General features: G+C 37.3%; 1 protein-coding gene across 12 annotated transcripts in view; it reads right to left on the minus strand.

Annotated features, from left to right (window-relative positions):
- Nucleotides 1-20,748, minus strand: part of unc79 (unc-79 homolog (C. elegans)) — a 52,731-nt gene that overhangs the window by 18,028 nt on the left and 13,955 nt on the right. For 5 of the 12 annotated variants that reach the window (XM_015397106.1, XM_015397116.1, XM_015397110.1 and 2 more), the window contains exons 11-30: nt 18,410-18,438; nt 16,427-16,656; nt 16,117-16,288; nt 15,800-16,030; nt 15,519-15,709; nt 14,295-14,418; nt 13,632-13,772; nt 13,030-13,245; nt 11,316-11,543; nt 10,906-11,047; nt 9,082-9,176; nt 8,852-9,000; nt 8,621-8,778; nt 6,899-7,080; nt 5,361-5,562; nt 5,106-5,279; nt 3,068-3,136; nt 2,363-2,700; nt 2,090-2,272; nt 243-405 (exon numbers count right to left, since the gene is read on the minus strand). In XM_015397106.1, coding sequence (XP_015252592.1) covers nt 243-405; nt 2,090-2,272; nt 2,363-2,700; nt 3,068-3,136; nt 5,106-5,279; nt 5,361-5,562; nt 6,899-7,080; nt 8,621-8,778; nt 8,852-9,000; nt 9,082-9,176; nt 10,906-11,047; nt 11,316-11,543; nt 13,030-13,245; nt 13,632-13,772; nt 14,295-14,418; nt 15,519-15,709; nt 15,800-16,030; nt 16,117-16,288; nt 16,427-16,656; nt 18,410-18,438 — 3,417 coding nt within the window. The remainder of the gene's footprint in view (nt 1-242; nt 406-2,089; nt 2,273-2,362; nt 2,701-3,067; nt 3,137-5,105; nt 5,280-5,360; nt 5,563-6,898; nt 7,081-8,620; nt 8,779-8,851; nt 9,001-9,081; nt 9,177-10,905; nt 11,048-11,315; nt 11,544-13,029; nt 13,246-13,631; nt 13,773-14,294; nt 14,419-15,518; nt 15,710-15,799; nt 16,031-16,116; nt 16,289-16,426; nt 16,657-18,409; nt 18,439-20,748) is intronic. The other 7 variants (XM_015397117.1, XM_015397109.1, XM_015397107.1 and 4 more) reach the window with 6 other exon arrangements.

The following is a 20,748-nucleotide window of genomic DNA, read 5'->3' on the forward strand; positions in this document are numbered from 1 at the left end:
ATTTAAGATAATTAATATAAAAGTAAGGAGTTCATTTATTTACCTCACCAGAAAGTATACTTATTGTTATATTTTAGAAAAAATCTTAAAATGTTAAAACAATGGACAGGTTGTTGCACTATGTGCTTTAAAAACGCCAATGAGAAAGAGCATCTCTTCACCAAAACTCTTTCATGATCTACTAATCAAAAGTTATGGATGATTGATAAAAAGACTGAGGATCCAAACATTTCCACGTTCACCTTTTTCCTTCTCGCTGTAACGGCTTATATTGGAGTTGTCGCTGTAGAGCGGTCCGGCTGCAGCGTGAGGACGACAGCTGTGATACTGAGCATTCAGCGTGTTGATGGTGATGTGGACCAGGTGAAGGACAACTTTACTGCCATCCATTTCTCTATAAGGGTACTGCAATGCATGTAAAATATAATCCAGTTAGTCACAGGTCATCCTCCGTCCTTCTTAGACGCAGTAAAAGGTGTTTTTTTTTTTTACCTTTTTTTATTATATCTGACTGTAAATGTTTTTTTTAAAGCCATGAAGTGTATCCTGATATCTGCCTTACTTAAATGGAAGGTTAATTGATTTCTTATAAGTTATATACTTCACTGTTTAAAATAAATAATTCACTACGTCGCCTTATGTTTAGACCATAGCAAATCAAGAAGAACAAACAACAAATAAGAAATGGGCTGAAGATAAAAAAAGACAAAGTAAATATAATTCATGAGATTTCTCTCCACTGTATAACTGGGCTAATATTAGAGCTTTAATCTATTTTTTGTTTTTTCTTAAACCCAGATATTTTTTTGGCTACAATAATTGACTAACTTGTCTTCTAGCTTAAGGCTAAACCAGAAGTGACCATACATGTGGAGGGTGCTATTTATGAACACTACAAAAGAAACGCAGAACCATTTTTTCTTACTTTCTGACCGTTAAAACAGACTAAAGTTTTCTGCTTTTGCTCTGTTAGAATTACCAAAATTATTTCTATTTGCCAGATGCCAGCATAATGGAGGACATATTTTCTTTATTTAGAATCCCATATGATTTAATGAGTCTCTTACTTATGTATGGTTTGATTCAGAGCATTGAACTGGAGAAAAGAAACACTGGGGGGAAAGTTTAAATCAAAGTCTTGCCTAATTAAACACTCTACTTCAAGGCGTTATATAATTTCTGCTAAGATATCAGGAAACGAGCCATGGAGCTCTTTCTGGATACTGAAATGACATGTTAGTCTGGTAAATCAATAAATACTGTAGGAATATCTTTCCATGGAGGGGACAAGCTCTGTGTCGCAGAGATGAACATGTTTTGGTGCAAAATTTGTAAATCAACTCTACAGCAAAAGCAAAAGATCCTGATAGCTGGAAGTATTAAGAGAGTATTTTCATCCCCAGGGAAACCAGTCATGTGCAGATAATCTTTTGCAAGTTGCCTGTGACAGATACAGAGACATGTCTTCAGATCTAGTAAGACCAAAGTTATTTTTTTTAGTTATTTGTCAATATAACTGGAAAAGGAAATGTTTAATCTAATTTAAAGAGGCATTATTTACGTTTATATACGATACTTTAAAGATATACAAATATCTTTAAAGTAGCCTTTTTATTTGACCCTGTACGACTAAAACATCATTTGATGAGTAGAATGACACATCAGTAGTTCAGCACGGGTGCATCAAGTATAAGCCTGTAGCCTATTTTCCAGAAAATACTTTTGGTCGGAATTCCCCGTGCTGTTCGACGGATGTGACGTCAAGCACGTCTATGTTGAATGGGTTAAATACTATGACACCACCATTGGCGCCATCTTTAGAAAACTCAGCAGTGACTCTTTAATGTAAGATGCATAAGACACACATTTGCCAATTATGAAATGTCTATATTTATAGATAATAATAGTAATAGCACAGTCTGCTTTTTGAAAAGGTTTTCGTGCTATTTAAAAAAAAATAAAAAATAAAAATATAGCAAAGAATATATATTCTAAAGACTATATGGTGACTATACTGTGTGCATACAGAGAAACTTTACTCCAGGGAAAATTTTATGATCTTCTGTATTGTAATTTAAAATGAAAATACCTTGTAAAGGATAACGAGTAGAGCTTTGAGCCACATCTGCCGAATATGTGGCTTCAAAGCCCACAGAGAGCATCGTGGCGGCTGCTGAAAATAATGTCTGAGCTGAGGACAAGCGCAGTACTTCAACACCTGCACCACCAGGGGCAGCAGCTGCTTTCCCAAACCGATATTGTAGTCCATCACCTGAAGGAAACCACATTCAGACTTACAGTGCACTTAATATAAGAACAATAATATGAGGCAAATCTGGGAAATTCAAATAGTTTTAGTCACTTGTGCAATGCCAGCAATGAAGGCGTTGAAGCAGGTGGAGGTGCGCATCTTCTGAGGTGCAATCATGAAGCAGCCTTCTTGCTGGTCATAACCCAGCAGCACATACAGGTGCCTCTTCACGGTGTTAAAAGCCTTGGCACTGCTGATGTCAGCGTCAGCACTGCTCTGATCTTTGGCCATGAATTTCATGAGCACCATGATCAGCTGGTGAACTGTCTGGTGATCGATGCCAGCGTCCTCAGGCAGCAGGTCTCTGATAATGGTGTCATCCTCAGGAGAAGGGGTCTGGCCTGCAAGAGGTGCTGAAGCGTCAGGGTTAAAGTGCAGGAGGAACCGTGCTACAAGGAGGGGAGAGGGCAGGGAGCAGCAGCAGGGGGGGAGGGTGACAGCACAGAGGTGGGGGAGTCAACTCAATCTCTTCAGGGACACGGACACACCATCATGCAGTGACGCAGTACAAAGCGTTTATGGGGTATATGTAAATGGGAAAGACAAAAACAAATGAGCAGCAATCTGCTTGCAATAGTTCACATTTTTATTATTTTCTATTTAATATTTTAAAACTCAGCTCAGGTAATCTAGTTCAAACACTTGACCTCAGTTTCTATCTCATCCGTTAGACTGAATGTCTGCTCTTTGTATCTTCCTGAGTATGGTGCAATATGCAAGTTGAGTTGTATGTTTCAGATTTGGGTTGTGGTTTACCTGGCAGAACTTTCTCTATCATATCTCCCAGTGTCGGTGCAGATTGCTCTTGCCTTGTAAGCCTTAGTGCTAAAAACCACAGATGAAGAACAAAATTTAGGAAAATGTACAGGGATGGTGGCATGGGACACATATGCAAAATCCATGCTTTTTAAATACACAATTACAAAAATACAACCACTTAATTGCTAATGAAAACATTGAGGTTTAAAGACAAAAACCGTGACATGCTCATGCAAGTCCAGCTGTTTGTAAAGAAAACGGCATTAAGGTAAATTCCTTATCACACAAAGTGTTGAACTAAATCAGGGCTCAATAAAAATCAAAGCTGGACTTCATGATAAAATGGAACTCAAAACGTCAGACCACACATTTAGTTCTGGGATGTCATAAAACAGTTTTCTTGCTTTAAAAACTGCCTAAAATGTTTGAATGTACATAGCATTTAAGTTGTGCTTACACAAACGAGGCATTATTAGTTAAACTCGGTTACCTCCCCTTTGATTAAAATGAATGAAATGGCAGAATAAATCAATGTTTTAAGCCTATTCTTACACTGGAACGTTTAAATCCTCCAGCAATTATTTTGAATATATTTAATCAGTGGAGAAAAAAAAAAACAATCAAGGATTATAAAAGCTGCTTTAACGAAAAAAAAAACAAACATTTAATCTACTTGATGTAACCCTAAGCAGATGTAAGGTTTTCTTGCACTTATAATTTTCTGAATATGTAGCAGCTGGAAGACTCAAATTTATTTTATAAGAAAGACAATGAGGAAAAGAATAAAAAAATATAATAAAATACCAAAGCCCAGTTAGAGAAGTGTAGCCACCAGGGGTCTCCCTATTTCCATATAAACTCTTGAACACTTTCTAGTCAACAAGTGTGCTTTGCTCAGATGACAGCAGGGTAATCAGACCTGTTATGACCACTGTAATGTAGGGAGAATTATATGTGATGATATGGACAGTTTCTCTATCAAAATCCCTACATACTATGTTGGAGTGCTTGGCATTATATAACCCAGAATTCTCTCCCTGAAAACTGAAAATGGGTCATCATTGAGACTTTTAGCAGGATAAAGAAGCAAACCTCAAATAAACCAGTCAAAAAAATGTACCGTCTCTCATGGCCAACTTAGTCTGAATCTTGATCCTAAGATCTTTGATAATCACTGCAATGATTATCTCGATTAATGAGACCTCTTCTATGTTAGTAATGTTTTTCAGCTTTTTTGAAGTATGTATGTTTTGAGAATTGACTTGCTGTTTATTTATAAATGTTTTATAGGTTTCTTTATCTGTTCCTTTTTAAAGTTCATGTGCCCCAATTCAAGCTATCTTTACTAGACTTCTACCTTCAGCTTTCCTGCCTTGACTGTGCTTCAGCCGCTCCTCATTTGATAAGCTCTACCAATTTTCTTGTACTTAATTGCCCTGACCTCACTTTATCAGATATGCTTTCTGTTTCTTGTTCCTGTTCTTCTCAACCTAATTATCGCTGTGCAAGAAATACTTGTAATCGTTTCATTTTTTTTTAATCAAAAACATGATTTTTCCAGTTGGTCTCCACATTTGGGTCTTTTCACAAGCCAAACATGACATTTAAAATGTGGATCTGATTTTATTCAATTTAATGATTTAACATTATTGCATATATAGTTTCCACATTTTCAAATTCTCCCTTGTACTTACTTTGGCTCTCTTTAATTCCATGCCTCCTTATAGACATATGAGGCACTTGAACATGTCATAAAACACGAGTAACAAACACCAACCTTCGCTGATAGTTTCCTGCAACTTTAAGATGGGTCTGTTTTTTATCATCTGTTTAAACTTATTGCAGAGTTTTATTAAGCGGTTAATCATCTGATTTATGCTTGTTTAAGAGCATAAATACCTAAAAAGTTCTTGTTGGATTCTAAAAAACTTTGAAAAAGTTTGACAGCTGTGACTAAAAAGGTCTTTGCAAACCGAATTTGACAACAGGCTGCAGTGAACTTTTGGGCTTAGACAAACTGTCTTGCTCTACTCACGAAGTCGGTTGCTTAGTGACTCTGGGAGGGAAAAAGCCCGTTTGGAGTCATCCTTTACGCTGTCACGCAGTGACCGAACACTTTTCTGCTGATTTCTGGCAAAACGAGCCCTTCTTATCTTCCACATTGCTGCATCGCTCAGATTAGCCACATTGGTCCGCACAGCTGTAATGGCTGTCAAAAAGAAAACAGAATAGAAAACTTAGTCTATAAAGGTTATCACCTGTCATTCATCCAAATGGGATTCCGACGTACTTGTGGGAAAGGGAAACTCCTTGTTGCAATCCAGGTGCAGCTGAGCCTCCAGAGATAGTGTTTCAAAGCGGTTGACAAAAAACTCCCAGCTCAGAGCAGGGATGTCTTTCTTCAGGAAGTGCAGGAGAAGAAGTTTGCTGAGAATGATCGGGCGATCCCGAACGACGGTGTCGAACTGGAAGTCCAGACACAGACACAAACCCTGCAAAGCGAACAGGTTTATAAAACAGAAAGGAACAGGATTATCATAACATTTATTAATCAGGATGTTTGTGCACAGCAGATATTCAGATACACTGCTTGAATAGACATACATTTGTACATTTATAGGTCTTTTAAAATCATTTGATCTACAATCTTCAGAGTGCTAACTTCAAATCAAAGTCTCACATGAGAAAAAAAGAAGTGCACAAATAGGCTCCATTTCAGTTACTATGCTTTATTTTTTTTTTTTTTTACATCTTTTTAAATTTAGGTAAAAGTGTTCAGGCTAAAGAAAACCTTATGCTTTTGACACAACTATCAATACACCTGCTTAATCTAGAGCAAAAAGGAATAAAAAAAAATCTCCCAACAACTTTTCTGGTTTCAAAAAAGAATCTAAAGGAACTGAATATAACGTAGTTTTAAAACAGATTGCAGAAAAGAAAATGGATGGTTTTATTAAAGGCTAAACTACAGAATCTCCACAGCTGAAAAATCTTCACACTTAAAGGCACAATGACTGAAAGGGTTTATTTAAGTATCTGGGACTGATGAAAAACTAAAATACATAAGATTTATATAGCAATATAGTAATAAACTCAAATTTTGTTTTTTAATCTTAGGAATAAATCATCTTTTATGTGAAGAAAAACTTTCTATCTTTTACAAATTATGGTGATATTACACAATAAAGTGGTAAATGTATTACACTTAATATGTTGGAACTTTTTTTATTGTATTTTTTTTCAACTCACAACCACAAAATATATTTTGTTTTGATTTGACTTAAATTTGTGTTTATTTCTAACAGGTTTTAAATAATTTTTCCACTCTGATCTGTTTGGCTGATATGTTTTCAGACTCCTGCTTGTTCTCTGGGGCTGCAGCACCTTTGACACTCTGGGCGGCACCCGCCGCATCTTGTTGGCAGCCTAACAGCTTGACCCTAACTTGTTCTGTTAAACCAGGTTAGTGACTCATGCATTCATAATCGTCCTCATTCAGATTATCATGGTCACTAACCTGTGTTTCTCTCCTGCAGAGTTTCCTGCCTTACTGCTACTGCAGATCAGCAGAGTCTTAATAACAGAGTTTAATATAATAACTATAACAGAGTTTTAATATAAGCTTAATATAATCCCAGTGTCTGTCTTGCCTTGGATACTGTGTCCTCCGTTCTGAGCCTTGACAGTTTTTTTTCTTATACTATCTATGACCTTAAAGTCTATAAAGATATGTAATTTTTATCAGAAACTAAGCAGCTGAAAACACACAAAAAAGCTATTCTATTCATATATTTGATCCAAAAAGAAAATTTCCCACTGTCAGTTCACCTGCAGTGCTGGTCTTTTGATGGTGTCCAGCAGCAGTCTGGCCCTTGTTGCCACAGCGGGGTTGACATCCTCCACAGAGGCCAGGAAGCAGCAGAAAGCATGGGCTAAGGTGTACTTCAGCAGGTGGTTTTTGGTCACAGCACTAATGTCCAAGAAGCGGCACAGCACTGCCACCTTCTCAACTGAGGGGAATGCAATAAAAAATTGTCAGCAATACCCTGGATAAGTATACACTGGAGACAAAGAAACAAGCTACTTAATGCTGCAAAGTAACTCAAATTAAAAGGATTATATATTATTTTAGGAAAATCAGGAGATTGTTAACCCGCATTTTATGTATTTTGAAGAAAAAAATCAATTGAAACAACCTGGGCTTATGAGCAATTATAATTACCGTTATTGTTAAACCATAAATTAACTGTGTCCAAAGATATGCAACTGGTGGAGGACTTGCAAGTAAAAACATATTCCACATGCAAGTCGAGTTTTAGAGTCTCCCACTCATATTCTGCCATAATTTTTGCTTTTTTTTTTCCTTCAACTAAGATGCAAACTCACATGCAAAGATTTCTGCAGTCATTGCATACATTGTATAAAAAAAAAAAAAACAATAGTCAAATAATACTAGTAAAAATAAAGCAGGACGGCACAAATGCTGCAGAATATGGAAAGCAATCTTTATATAATTAAACCAACAGGAAAAAATGTCTGAATTTAAATATGATGCGCCTGAATGATGCACAATTAATTCATGCACAAAAAAAGAATTGCACAGCCAATTTAGCACCCCTTATTTGGAATACCCAAAGATCAGGCCCTTAATGTGGGTCAGTACTTTACAATAGTAAGATTTAAGTCCTGCCACAACGGACTCTCGTCATACAAGTTTTCAAACTCCGAAACAGCTCTATGCCTATAGTAAGAAATTGAAAATTGATAAACTTGAAGTTTTGTTTTTTGGTAAAATCAATTAGCCCTTCTTTTAGTTTATGTCTTCTGGTTTTTATTCCACACCTAAATAAGTTCCCTGAGTTTAATTTTCTAGGCGTTTCTTTTTTTCTCTCTTAAATGAAGCAATAAAATTGATACTTAAACTATATCAAAATAGTTTTGATTGCCTAGTTGACCTCTATTAAAAGTAAACGAGTTATATTTTTGTAACCATAAAAGAAAGTATCCTAAAACAATTATAAGAAAATTATAAGAACACATATTTTTTTATCAAATACATGCTAAATTCATTGAATCCAAGCACCAATAAAATTGTTTCCATACCGATCAAAATTGACTGAGATATCAGGTATCTGTTTAATTACTTCATTATGTATATGTTTATTTAATTTAGTACCTTTAGAGCCTTAACATCTGCTAGGTCACATCACAATGATTCAGCCTTTTGCGTTTTTATATGTATATATATATATATATATATATATATATATATATATATATATATATATATATATATATATATATATATATATATATTTATCATATTTTTTGAAAAGGATGTCTTAGAAAATGATATATAAACTAAATCTCATTGGTCTATATGGAAAAAATATAGGCAAAATCAGCTTCAGAGTAGAGTCAAGGTTATTAATATATAAATCCTTGTAGAGTAGAGAATATTGCAAAAATATCTAAAGGACATAATAATACTTGTGAAGATTAGGATACTAGTCTTAAAAAAATGTTTACAAAAAAAAACAATTGTCTCACCAGCTTCAAAACGTATTTTCCAATCTTTGCTCTTGAAGTTTGTGTTTATGAGCTTCCAGAAGATGTCAGCTCCGTGGGACAGTGAGAGCGCATGGAGAAGCTGCGGCACAGCCAGAGAGGCCAGCTGGCAGAACTCTGACTTCAGCATAGACCACAGGCTGAAATACAGGACACCCAAGCTTTAACATCCGAACTCAAATCAACAGCATTGATTTGATGTTCTCTGTTTACCTGGGGATGAGCATCTTCTCCTGGATGTAGGCCAGAAACTGAGGGTGATCCTTGTGTGCAAGATACAGACACTCTCCATGAAGGCACAGGATCTTCAGACAGTTCAGCATGTTGAACAAGATGTCGGGCTCCTCAAACTTGGACATTTCCTGATAATACCAGAAACATGAATGACTAACAGTCATTTTTTTAACAGTCTGATTTCATTTTGACAGATTAAGAGCTGTTACCTGCAGGATAGTGTATATCAGCTTTAAAGAAACAGGGAGCTGCTGATAGGAAAACTTCTTGTCAGAATTGTTCTTCATTGCTGGAAGAAAGGAAACTGTTGAACACAGTGCAAAAAAAAAAGTAAATACAATATTCCTATTAACCAGGCTTTGCAGTTAATATTGCACATCTACTGCTCTCTCCTCTCATCATTATAAGGAAACTGCTGTACAGTAAAGTGGACATGATGTTCTAACATCGACCATCTGCAGACATTTTTAATGTTGAATCATGAACAGAACCTGAATGTATACAAAAGACTGTTTTTAAATAATTACTTCACCTGTCTAGACAAACATTGCTCTTTGTGTCCCCTTGGATGCAACAAGAACAGTGAGTTTTTTATTTAAATTTTTTTGCAGAAACTGGCAAAATCGTCTTAAGCCTTAGGTCACAAAAGAGGGATGGGTTTTCTACTTAAGGATTTTTTTTAGGAGATCTTTAGCCTGCATCCCAATGTCAGACAGATTTGTTTTTATTGTTTATTTCATTTATTGCTCTGGGGATGGCTAAAGAACTTGAGACAAAACAATAGGTGATTCAATGAAGGGGGGCGCTTTCTTTCCCACAATGAATAAAAAAAAAAACATTTAAAAACAGAATTTTGTATTAACTCAGGTTAACTTTGAGAAGTTCAAGACCTGAAACATTTAAAGGTATAGTGGAGGATTTTCGTTTACAATTAGGAGGACCAATTATATAGATCAGGGATCCCCAAACTCGGTCCTCAAGGCCCCCTGTCCTGCAGGTTTTAGAGGTTTCTCTGCTTCAGCACAGCTGGTTATAATGATTGCAGTAGACCAAAAGCCTGTTAATCAGCTTTCAATAAAAATCAGCTGTGCTGGAGCAAGGAAACCTCTAAAACCTGCAGGACAGGGGGCCATGAGGACCGAGTTTGGGGATCCCTGATCTAAATAATTGGTCCTCCTAATTGTCAATCATTCTGGTGATATGTTTACATAAGGCCATCTTACATGCTCGTCCCGTTAGCTATCATTTTCTGTGCATGCTCACTTTCAGGCATATATGTATGGTGAGCTACAGTTTTAGTCATTGAAGCTCACTTTTCTCACGGCTTTGAAAATGGCGAGCGTCGAAAGAGAAAAAGTATTTACAAAGTGTAGGAGAAGAAAAGAAAGAGATACAACACCAGAGGTTTTTTGGGAGATTCTTTCTCGCAATGGCATAAACTGAAAGCATAGGTCAGGCTTCCCACTGATGCCTCAGTTGCAAAGTTTCTACTCAACAGGTAAAGTTTGGCATACTATTTGAAGAATCCATTTCACATAACTGCTAGTAAAAGTTACTTAGGTCTATATTGTAACTTTGCAGTGAATACAAGTTTTTTTCATTTTGTAATGTGCATTGTTAGTAGTTATACAGTGGCCACAGATCCTTATTTACCCTGCAAACACACCCAAAATTCAACTGCAGTACAGACACACATACAAGCATATCATGATTTTTTTTTTTTAAGTACCAGTAGTCTTTGCAGTGAAACCTTTTATATATAAATTTGGGTGAGATGAGATCCATCCAAGTGACCATCTTATTGCGTCCCTGCACCTCCTCTAGGAGAAATAGGCTCCTGCATGCTCTTGCACGCGTTTCTCGGAAGCAGGTAAAGGGTTGCGCATGTGCTTTTTTTTTCTACAGTGGAAAGTGCGGGTCTTTTCAAAAATTCGCTAAAATCCTCCACTATACCTTTAAGTAAGATGGATAAAGGCATCAAAGGTGCAGTAGTTGAAATAATTCCAAAGTGTTCTGGTGAAACTGATCCAGACCTGGATTCTCAGGAGAATGGTTGTTGGGGTTATCATTGTTTGCTTCACTCAGGTTTTCTTCTTCCTCACTTCCATTTTCTGTCCCAATGGAGAAGTCTGGTTGACAGGGGATCAAGGTGTCCTCCAAACAATCTGTGGGCTCCTACAGAGATGATATATTTATTTATCTCTCCTGTGAGATAAATCAGTCTAAGTGAACCATGGCAAGACATCTGTATTTGTAGCTGAACTTCAAATTCTCAGACCTGTTTCACTTCCTTTTTATTATATTTTTGTGTAATCAGCCAGAAAAAAGGCTTTAACAGCTAGATGGTTGTATATTAGGCACCAGTCCAGGGGAAAATAAGCCTGGAGGACTTTCATATAAAGCAATAACTCCCTGATGCAAGGTTAATTTATGCGTGTCTCACCACAAGGCGTATCTCCTCCCGGGGGGTCAGCCTTTCTAGAAGCTCACAGCCCAGCTGGTAGCACAGGATGCTGGATTGGCACAGGCTACACTCAAGGGCCTTCTCATCCTTCTGGCAGGTGTGGGAGCCCCCCCACGGGGCCTGAAAGACGTTGTTGATGATGCCGACGATATCTTTCCCCAGGCTGCTGTCTAGACCCAGCATCACACCGTCATCCTGGAGCTCCATCTGCGACAGCACGGGGGAAACAGCCACGTAACGGGACAGAAAGTGGAGCACGACACAAATTTCAAGATCCCACCTGTGGGGCCACAGTAGTACCAAAAACTGTGTCTGTGCTTTTTAAGCTGCTGCTTTCAGTTGAGACAAGATATTTACATTGTATAAAAATGAAACCTTGTTTTTTTTGTACATTTTTTGTTGATTTAGGTTTGTTAGATTAAAATAAAGTAGATATCTCCAGCATTGGAAAATTGTTGAATTTACTAATTTCTTTTCATTAAATGCTAAAAGTATATGAGAGAAACAAAAATAATTCTGCAATTTTATTATTTTTGCTAACTTACAGGATCAGATTTTTACATAATAAATTATTTAATGTTTGAACTGTATGAATAGGGTCAAACATTTTGTCTATTCTTCCACTCGCTCCTAATTTTGGCCCATTCTGACAGAGCTGATGTATTAGGGTATTAGGTCCATTGACTGTCTTGCTCACATACACAACTTTTCACCTGAAATTTCTGATATTACCACTAAAACATCAGCCTTGCTTTTCTTCAGAAGCTTTTTTAATACTTTCGTAGTACGTTTGGGAGCATTGTGAGTTTATTTTTTCCCTTAACGTTTCTCTTCTGGGGTTTTCATTTATTTTCACCTATAAAGTGGAGTTTTTGGTATTTTTTCTGTATAGTATGTTTTGTTTTTTGTTTTTTCATTTTTAGTCCTGCCTCTACCTGGATGCTTTTATTTGCCTATTTGGTTTACCACTGAGACACCCAAATGTACCCTCTGTGTGATAATGAAGGATATTTCTATGCCATTCTATTCCTTTGGGAAACCCATTTCTGCCAAATTTTAATATTTTCAACTTTTTTTTTAGCTTTTGTTTAATTGTTACACCAATTCCAGCATCAGAAAATGCATTTCCACATTATAGGGCCAATGTTGTACTCCAGAGCTGCACTTCCAGTGTTACATGAGAGAGCTTCACATTTAATTTTATCATACCACTGGGCATGTCTCCACAATTTTAATATCTATGTCTTTCTAGGTTTTGCAAATTTTAATATGGTTTCTTTCCTTTAATAATTGTTTCTTTCTTACTGAGTGGCATTTTAGCTTATATAAGGACTTGTTCTCCTGTTAATAATGCTTTTGCTAGAGTCAGCCAGAATTTTAATATAACTTCCTTTTTTCATCTGGGGTCTTTCATAGATTTTACACCAAAACCTTTTTGTCTCTCTGATGGCTGGATGTTTATAATGGTGTTTTATAATTGCATATAGCTATTTGAACATATAGAAAAGGATGGAACAAAGGTGCAAAGGCTAGAATTTCTTTAAATTTGCCCACAGTGATAATCAAATAATTGGAAGATTTTAAAGCCATGACGTCATTAACCAGGTTCCCCACATAATTTAAAGGTACAGTAATATAATTTTATGCAAACTAGCAGAAAAGCGTATGAGGATAAATGAAGGTCATTCATCACCTGCTTCAAGATGAGGTCAAACATGAGGATGAAACAGCCAAGGTTCATGTCATCATCATCACAGTCGAGGTCCAAGGCACAATTGCCAGTGGCGTGACCCAGGTTTTTAAAGGGGCTGCAGTGCAGGGGGCTGCGGAAGGGGCTCCTGAAGGGGCTGGGGAAGGGGCTCAGGGTGTTGTGCTGCCCGCGTCGGCCCGGATCTGACACAACACTCACCTGAAGCAACATGTGGCACCATCATTACAGATATACATCTTACCTTAATGTTCCATGGTCTATTTCTTGATCATGAACCGCACAAATGTAGAATTTAGACAAAATCCCACATCACAGCCAATTTTAATTAAATCCCTTTAAGACGACTATTTTTAGATAATGATGGTTACTATGGCAACCACAGCACGTCATTGTGAGTGCTTAAAATACAGATCTCAAGAACTAAAATAAATGTGGACATCTCAGTTTTCCAAAGTAGACAGAATGTAGGACAATATGTTTCTGAATGTTTCATGTCTGCTGAAACAAACTGAGGGAAAATAAATAAAAGGGAGATTTTTTTTTTTCTATTTGAACCATTATTTAAATATCTGCGGCTTGCTTACCCGGCGAGCTCCAGTGTTGCCAGACAGGTCGGAGGCACGAGCCTTTCTCTGGTTGGCCAGTTCCTTCAGCGAGTTCACTCCGTCCGAGAACATCCCGATCAGCAACTGGAGGGGAACAACGATGTCCAGCTCTGACAGCACCTTAGTGCAGACAAGACATAGAAACCAGTTACAGGGTTTATCACCTGCAAACCTCTAATGGACCAAAGCAAGAAAACTTTGTGGGTTTTTTTGTTCTTTTTAACAAAAGATGGGACTCCAGAAATATTTCTTTTGGTAAATTTTTTTGTCAACCTGAAGGGGATTATTATCAAAATATAAGGTTTTTAATTCACATGAAGTCTGTTGCACAGGTGCTCTGTCTCTGACCTGTTTTCTGAGAGGAAACGTAAGTAATCTCTCAGTAAAACTTGAGAAAAAAATCATGAAACTCTTTGACCTATAGCAGGCAGCAAGCTGTGAGTGCATATGAGATGAAAGCCCAAATCCCTGCTGCCTCTCTCAGTCTCAGTCTGTGACCCAGATCCATATTCAGCAGGGCCCCCGACTGGACTCTCATGCTCGGTTACAACCTGTTCAATTCACACGCGCTGTAGACGGAGCTGCAGGAGGAGAGCAGGGCACAGCGCTGTGCAAATTATCCGTCAGTTTGTGTTTACTTACGTGCAGCCATAAAAGGGCCTGCTCTTGCACAGACGCTGGGTAGCCGGAGAATCTGCAGCTGATGAAGCCAAACATCTCCTCCATGGAGAAAGGTAGGGGACACAGCTCAATATCAAACATCTTGCTGCAGGAAGTGGAGCACAGAGCAGAAGATCAGGTTCATGTTAATGCATCAACACAGAAATATCAGCAAATACAGGCTGTGATGTTCACTTCACCTCTGTTCTTCTATTTGCACTTTCTCCATCTTACTATCGAAATACATTTTTTTTTAGTCTATCCTAACCAGTATTAGTTTCCCCAGTTACACTATTAGGCTCATGCTGATCTACAAGAATCTAGAGAATAAATGTCTTTTTCACCGAACCAGGGTGTTCACTTTGTAGCAAGAAGATCGTTGTTTCAAATCTAAGTCAGAGCTCTTTCTAAATGGGGTTTGCATGTTCTTTGTGTGTATATATGGGTTCTCTCTGGGTACTCCACCTACCTATCACCATCACACTTGTCTAGAAAATGACTGTTATGTCAATTAGTGCCTGTAAATTTCCCTATGGTGTTTGTGCATGTTTGTTTGCCCTGTGTATCTCTAGTTGTTCTTTGAAGGACTGATGATCAGACTACCTAGTCCCCCTCCCAATGACAGGAAATTAGCTTTAGTTAACCTATAAGGCAGAAAAAGAAAAAAAGAGTAAAAAAAAAATCTAAATACAGAGAGTTCTCCTGAAGACAAAACGACCTATAATCAAATAGACAACAAGTTCATGGAGCCCCTTTATTATTAGAGCCCATTTTTATAGAGCCAGTCTGGCTCCCCACCCAGAGCAACAAGATTCATATCAAATGTTTAGATATGAATTTATCCCTCAGTTTTTATATCTACCGAATAAGAGAATAATGTTCAACAGCGAAATATAATGTGTGTGGGCTGTGTGTGAGTTCAGAAGTTGCATGTAGGAGCAGAACTGCCTATTTGTGCAAGATCCTCTGTATGTTTTGGATCTAGTATACACATCATATTAATATGGATTATTATTTTCTTTTTCATTGCATCTTCTAGGTAAAATAAAATAAAAAAACATTCTCGATAGGCACATATACAAGTTTCACAATAAAATATTGCTTTAGATTTGGAATAATTGTTTAGGGTGTTACTGTCTTTATATTTTTGGCTCATTTTGCAAATGATTGGAACACCGTTAAACTGATTTAAAACCAAATTTGTACCTGAGCACCTCCCTGAATTCTTTGAGCTGGCTGTCAGGCACCTCGGTACGGATGGCCTCAAGCCACTCAGGCATGAAACACTCCCACAGTGGTTGACTTATGACATTGTAGGGTATCAGACACAGAATCCGGTTGAGACCCTCCTTCAGCTGTGTCACCGTGCTACATGATTTATCCCAGTAACCTCCCACCTGTTGGAGAGGATACAGGGCTTTAGTGTTAAAATGCAAGGCGGTGATAAAAACCTGTATCATGTCTGTATATCTTAATGTTAACCCTACCCTGGCAAACTCCACAGGTTTTGGCAGCAGACACATGACCATGACGTCGAAGCGGACTTCACACACCGTCTTTAACCACTTAGTTACAAACTGTGGCTTCAGCTTCTCCACCAGGCTTCCCACTTCATCGTCCATCATGTAGGCAGTGGAGTGGAACCACTGGAAGACCATGCTGACCAGCCGCGCCAGGCTCTCTGTTGGGGTGTTCTCATTGGGCGTACATAGGCTCACCTGCACCCAAAAGCAAAACCCGTCAAAGTGGGTACAACTTTCCACAAATCCACTCTGATCAACCCCCCACCGCTACTGACACCCACCAGAAACCAGATGCCAAACTGACTAAGTAGACGCTGGTCGTGCTGGTCGTCCTCCTTGTTGTCAAAGTCTATGTTGTCCAGAGAGTGGTGGGAGGCAGACAGGCCCATCTGACGACGCCTGTTCAGCTCAAACTCTCGCTGTTCTGCATAGATTTCTGCCTCCTTCAGAAGGCTGAATGGATTTAATGAGAGGAAGGACACAGAAAGGACATGAGGGGAGAGAAAACATCTGTGCAGGAAGGATATTAAGGCATAATCATTTTTGCCTTGTATTCACGTCATAGAACCACAGAAAGATCTCAGTTGGTACCTAATGACAGCTTCCACCGTGCAGACCAGCTCCTCCGCTCCGCACTCCCGTGTGTTGATGGGAGGGGGCGAAGTCTGGTACAGATGGGTCTCCGCCGCAGCCCCCACCTCACTGCTGTGGTGGTTGACATGGCAACGCTTGCAGTAGCGGACGGGCCTGTTGCCATGGCGCTCGCAGCAGCCGGCTGAGAAGCAGGTGACCACGGCCCTCCTGACATGAGAGCTGCAGTTCTGCAGGATGGCAAGCCGAGAAACAAGGAGGATGAGGTGAAGGCGGTTTATTTCTGATGTTAACAAACACTGAAAATCACCCCACACGTCAGAAGATAACCCTCTTATAATATGCTTGCTCTCTGTTTTGAAAGCAGCTTGTCACTCTGATATGAATTCTGAGCACATCTGAGATGAAAATGGCTTCATGTGGCCACACACTGCTTTCTAAAAATAAAAGAAGAGCAGCGGTAATCTGATCAGCCTCTAATCTTGTGCCATTAGAGAAATACACTGCTCCCTATCAAATTAACACATCTGTCATGTGTTCAACAGCAATTTCATTGGCTGTTCATCAACAAAGAATGCAACAGCAAGCTCTATTTCAGGCCCGTGTTTATTTTTAGGTAGGTTCTTAGATGAAAAGTAGAGACCAGGTTAGTAATGACTGTGTGGGTATAAATCTAATTACTCAGGGTGAGTGGGACAAGGCCCACTGATTAGGAGAGAATATAGATTATAAACTGCTGAACCAACCAGGGTGGAGCCTGTCTGTTTCCACGGACAACACAGGCCTGATAGGAATACCTGAGACCAAAGTCTCCCTGGAAACCAGCAGGGAGCACTTAGCCTGTGGCCATTCATTCAGCAAAAGCAAATAAACATTTTACCCCAGTGGCAGCAGCTTTGTTTGAAATAAGGTAGCTTAGGCTGAGCTGGTTTCTCAGACTACATCTAACCGCAGAAAACAGCCTAGAGTCCAGAGTGAATATAATGAACCAAAAAATTAATCATTACACAGCAAAAAATTAGAACTAAATAAGTATTTTTTTCTTAAAATAAGTGCATTTTTCTTCTTGAATTGAGGACTTAAGTGAGACACTTTGCTAATGGAACAAGACAATTTACATTTAAAATAAGAAAAAAACAATTGTATTTTCTTATTTGAAGTGCATATTATCTAATTATCTTATTTTAAGTTAAAAAAAAATATCATTCCATTGGCAAATCATCTTATTTACCTGCTCAAATTAACTCATTTAAAATTTTCTTTACTTATTTCTAGATCGTTTTTGCAATGTAAGTATTGGTAAAATTATTTTCATACAGTAAATGCCACAATAATGAAGCCCATTTGCTTAGAAATCATAAATGATTCAAAAATGTACATAGAGGCAGCTTAACGTTTTAACGTGATGGTGCCTTCACTGTACTTCACAGCAGGTGATGATGTTCGCATTTTCCAAGCTTCACTTTTTTCCTCCATTGACTGTCATTATATCTAAATGTTAGTTTTATCAGACCATAGGATATTTCTCAAACAATAGGACCATTGCCCCTGAGTGCCCTTTCAAACTTTCATCTGGCTCTTATGTTGCCTCTGCAGCAACGGCTTCCTCCTCCCTGATTGGCCTTTCAGGACATGACTCATTTCCATGTGTTTACCCAACTTCAGCTAGTATCTTTACAGGCTCTTCTGCTTATGTTCTGTGGTTCAATCACACATTTAGCTTAGGAATAAATGTATTTTCTGGACACAGAAACCGTTTCCTATGCCTAAACATTCCCATGCTACTTTACTTGCATTTAATCATTTGACACTGAAAAATATTGTTAAAATGCATTCGTTGATGATCTGGCATTCAGCAAAAACAAATTATTGCTGATTCTAACAGACATAGAAAGGAAAGTTAAGTGTGGGTTAAAGTCAGACAGTGGGAGAAAGGAAAACATGAAGAATAGATGTTTAAAGGCTGTAAAGGTAACAGCTTACCTTTTTTTGACAAATGGCAGATATCTCTGCTGCAAGAAAAGGAAGAATGATGTAGAATGAAAAAATAAACCTTTTATTACTGGATTTTAAGATAAGCATGCATCACTTTCAAAACATTAAACAGAATAATGAATGCAAACATATTTTCTCTGTGCCTCTGTATTTACAATGATTAGACATAAAGCTGCCTTTCCATCTAACGCTGTATGCAGTACTTAACACTGCATGTTAGGAATTGCAAATGTTAAAACAGATCGTCTTAAAATGTTAAACTAATCATTTGCACCTTTGGCATAATATATTCAAAATACAAATATCAAAACGAAATTCTGTAGATTATATTATTTAAAGATAACATCTCATAATACAGGGTGAGCTTTTCAACACACTTAAACATGTAAATACATCATATCTGAACAAAACAAAGGCACTGTCATGGATCAGATGTATCAAAGAAGAATCAGAAATGTAAAATTAGGCCTCCAAAATTTGTATCATTTCTTATTTATATAAACATATTTGTTTGCAGTGCAATCTTATCAGAAATAGACATGCTTTCTCTAAAATGTTGTGAAGGAACACAATTAGGAAGGTTGTTTTGTTTTTGGTAAATTATACATTGATACACGTTACTTATCTGGAAGGAATAATTAATTCAGCATTTGTTTATAAGACAATTTCTACAAAAATGTCCAAAATCAGTAGCAGTGTCAACATCAACATTGCACTGCTTATGACTCCATGACTATAAGCCAAACATTTTCGTAGATTACTTCCCAAGTAATCAGGTCTTCTTGCCATATTACTGATTTAATTTTATTCCTAACTTCTTCCAGAAAACACCACAAAGGAACTGTAAAAGAACAACAATCAATCCAGTCATGCACAAACATTTTGTTTGGTTTAGACTCCCAGCATTTTTGTTTTTTTGTCCTAAAGAAGTAGGACCAAGATGCTGGCATATTCAGTGGTTGGATGTATTATTTCCTTTATTCTAAATATCTCAATCTACCTGAAGATCTTTGAGATCTTAGATCCTCAGATAAAGATAAACCTGAATAGATGGCAAAAAACTTTAAATGAACATTTTAGGTGTTAATGAAACAACCAGTCTGGCTGTGTGCTCCCAAACATAATGACACGCTGTCCCACCTTAGTAGCAACAGCTACCATCAAGTGTTTATGCTAAGTGATGAGGAGATTTTTTATCCCTCCTGAGGAAATTTGGCCCTCTCTTCATTACAAAATTATTTCAACTAGCCACAAAAGGGCATCAAGAACAAAATGCTGACAAAAAAAAAAAGCAGTTGGGGGAGTAAATGATATTTCATGATAAACAATAATAATTATTAAGATAAAGGAAACTTGGCATGAATTGAAACATGCAGAAAAACAAAGCAATATCGTAAAATAACATCTGGCAAAAGAACAGAAGGATCCAGAGGAAAACAATGGGATACAGAGAGCTTAAATACAGAAAGGAAGTGTTGGGAATGAATGTGTTAAACAGAGGATGATGAGGAGCAGTTGAAGCTGACTGCAGGGAGGGAGACTGAGCAAGGACCCAGAAAACATAACAAAACTAAAAGAAAATCATGTAAATGCAAACACAGTAGAAAAACACATCACCCGAGGATTATGTTAATCAAATAGAAGTCTAAATCCCACTGTTTAAAACAGTTTTATAGAAGCTAGAGTATCAACTTAAGCTTTTTAGTCAAGTAAAAGTACCATTTTTTTTAAAAAACTGCTTGTATAAAAGTAATAAAGAAAAAAGTTAAGGACAGATGCTTTAAACCTTATATTGGGTACTACCCTATTAAATGAAAATTTTTTTACAATTCTGCAGGATAACTTCCTTATACTTACAATAATATATACAATTTTCTTAGTTTTAAAACTAATGGAAACAGTGTCAAATTTAACTGTGCATCATCTTGAAAAATCATTTATTTTGGTATGTGGCGAACAACAAGTTGGACAAGAAATTATAGTCCGGATGAAACTAATTATTTTAATGTTTTTTATTTCTTTTTAATACAACCAGGCCATGATGAAAATGAGATCAAATGAAACAAAACTAACCAGTCTTTTTTTTTTAATGTAAGGAGTAGAAAGTAGAGATAATAGCAAAAAAAATACGTAAAGAGTACAAATGAAAAGTTATCTAAAAAATATTTACTCCAGTAAAGTATAAATAGCCAAACTTTCTACTTAAGTAAGGTAAAAAAGTATTTGTTCTTAGAACTCTGTGGGTGGATATAAAAGCTGATGTGTTTAAAGTCATGCCACATCATCTCCTTTACTAGGAAATTTGGAAAACCTTTATTTCTTTTTAA

The sequence above is a fragment of the Cyprinodon variegatus genome, unplaced genomic scaffold (assembly GCF_000732505.1).
Source record: "Cyprinodon variegatus isolate N-32 unplaced genomic scaffold, C_variegatus-1.0 Scaffold838, whole genome shotgun sequence".
Taxonomy (NCBI): domain Eukaryota; kingdom Metazoa; phylum Chordata; class Actinopteri; order Cyprinodontiformes; family Cyprinodontidae; genus Cyprinodon; species Cyprinodon variegatus.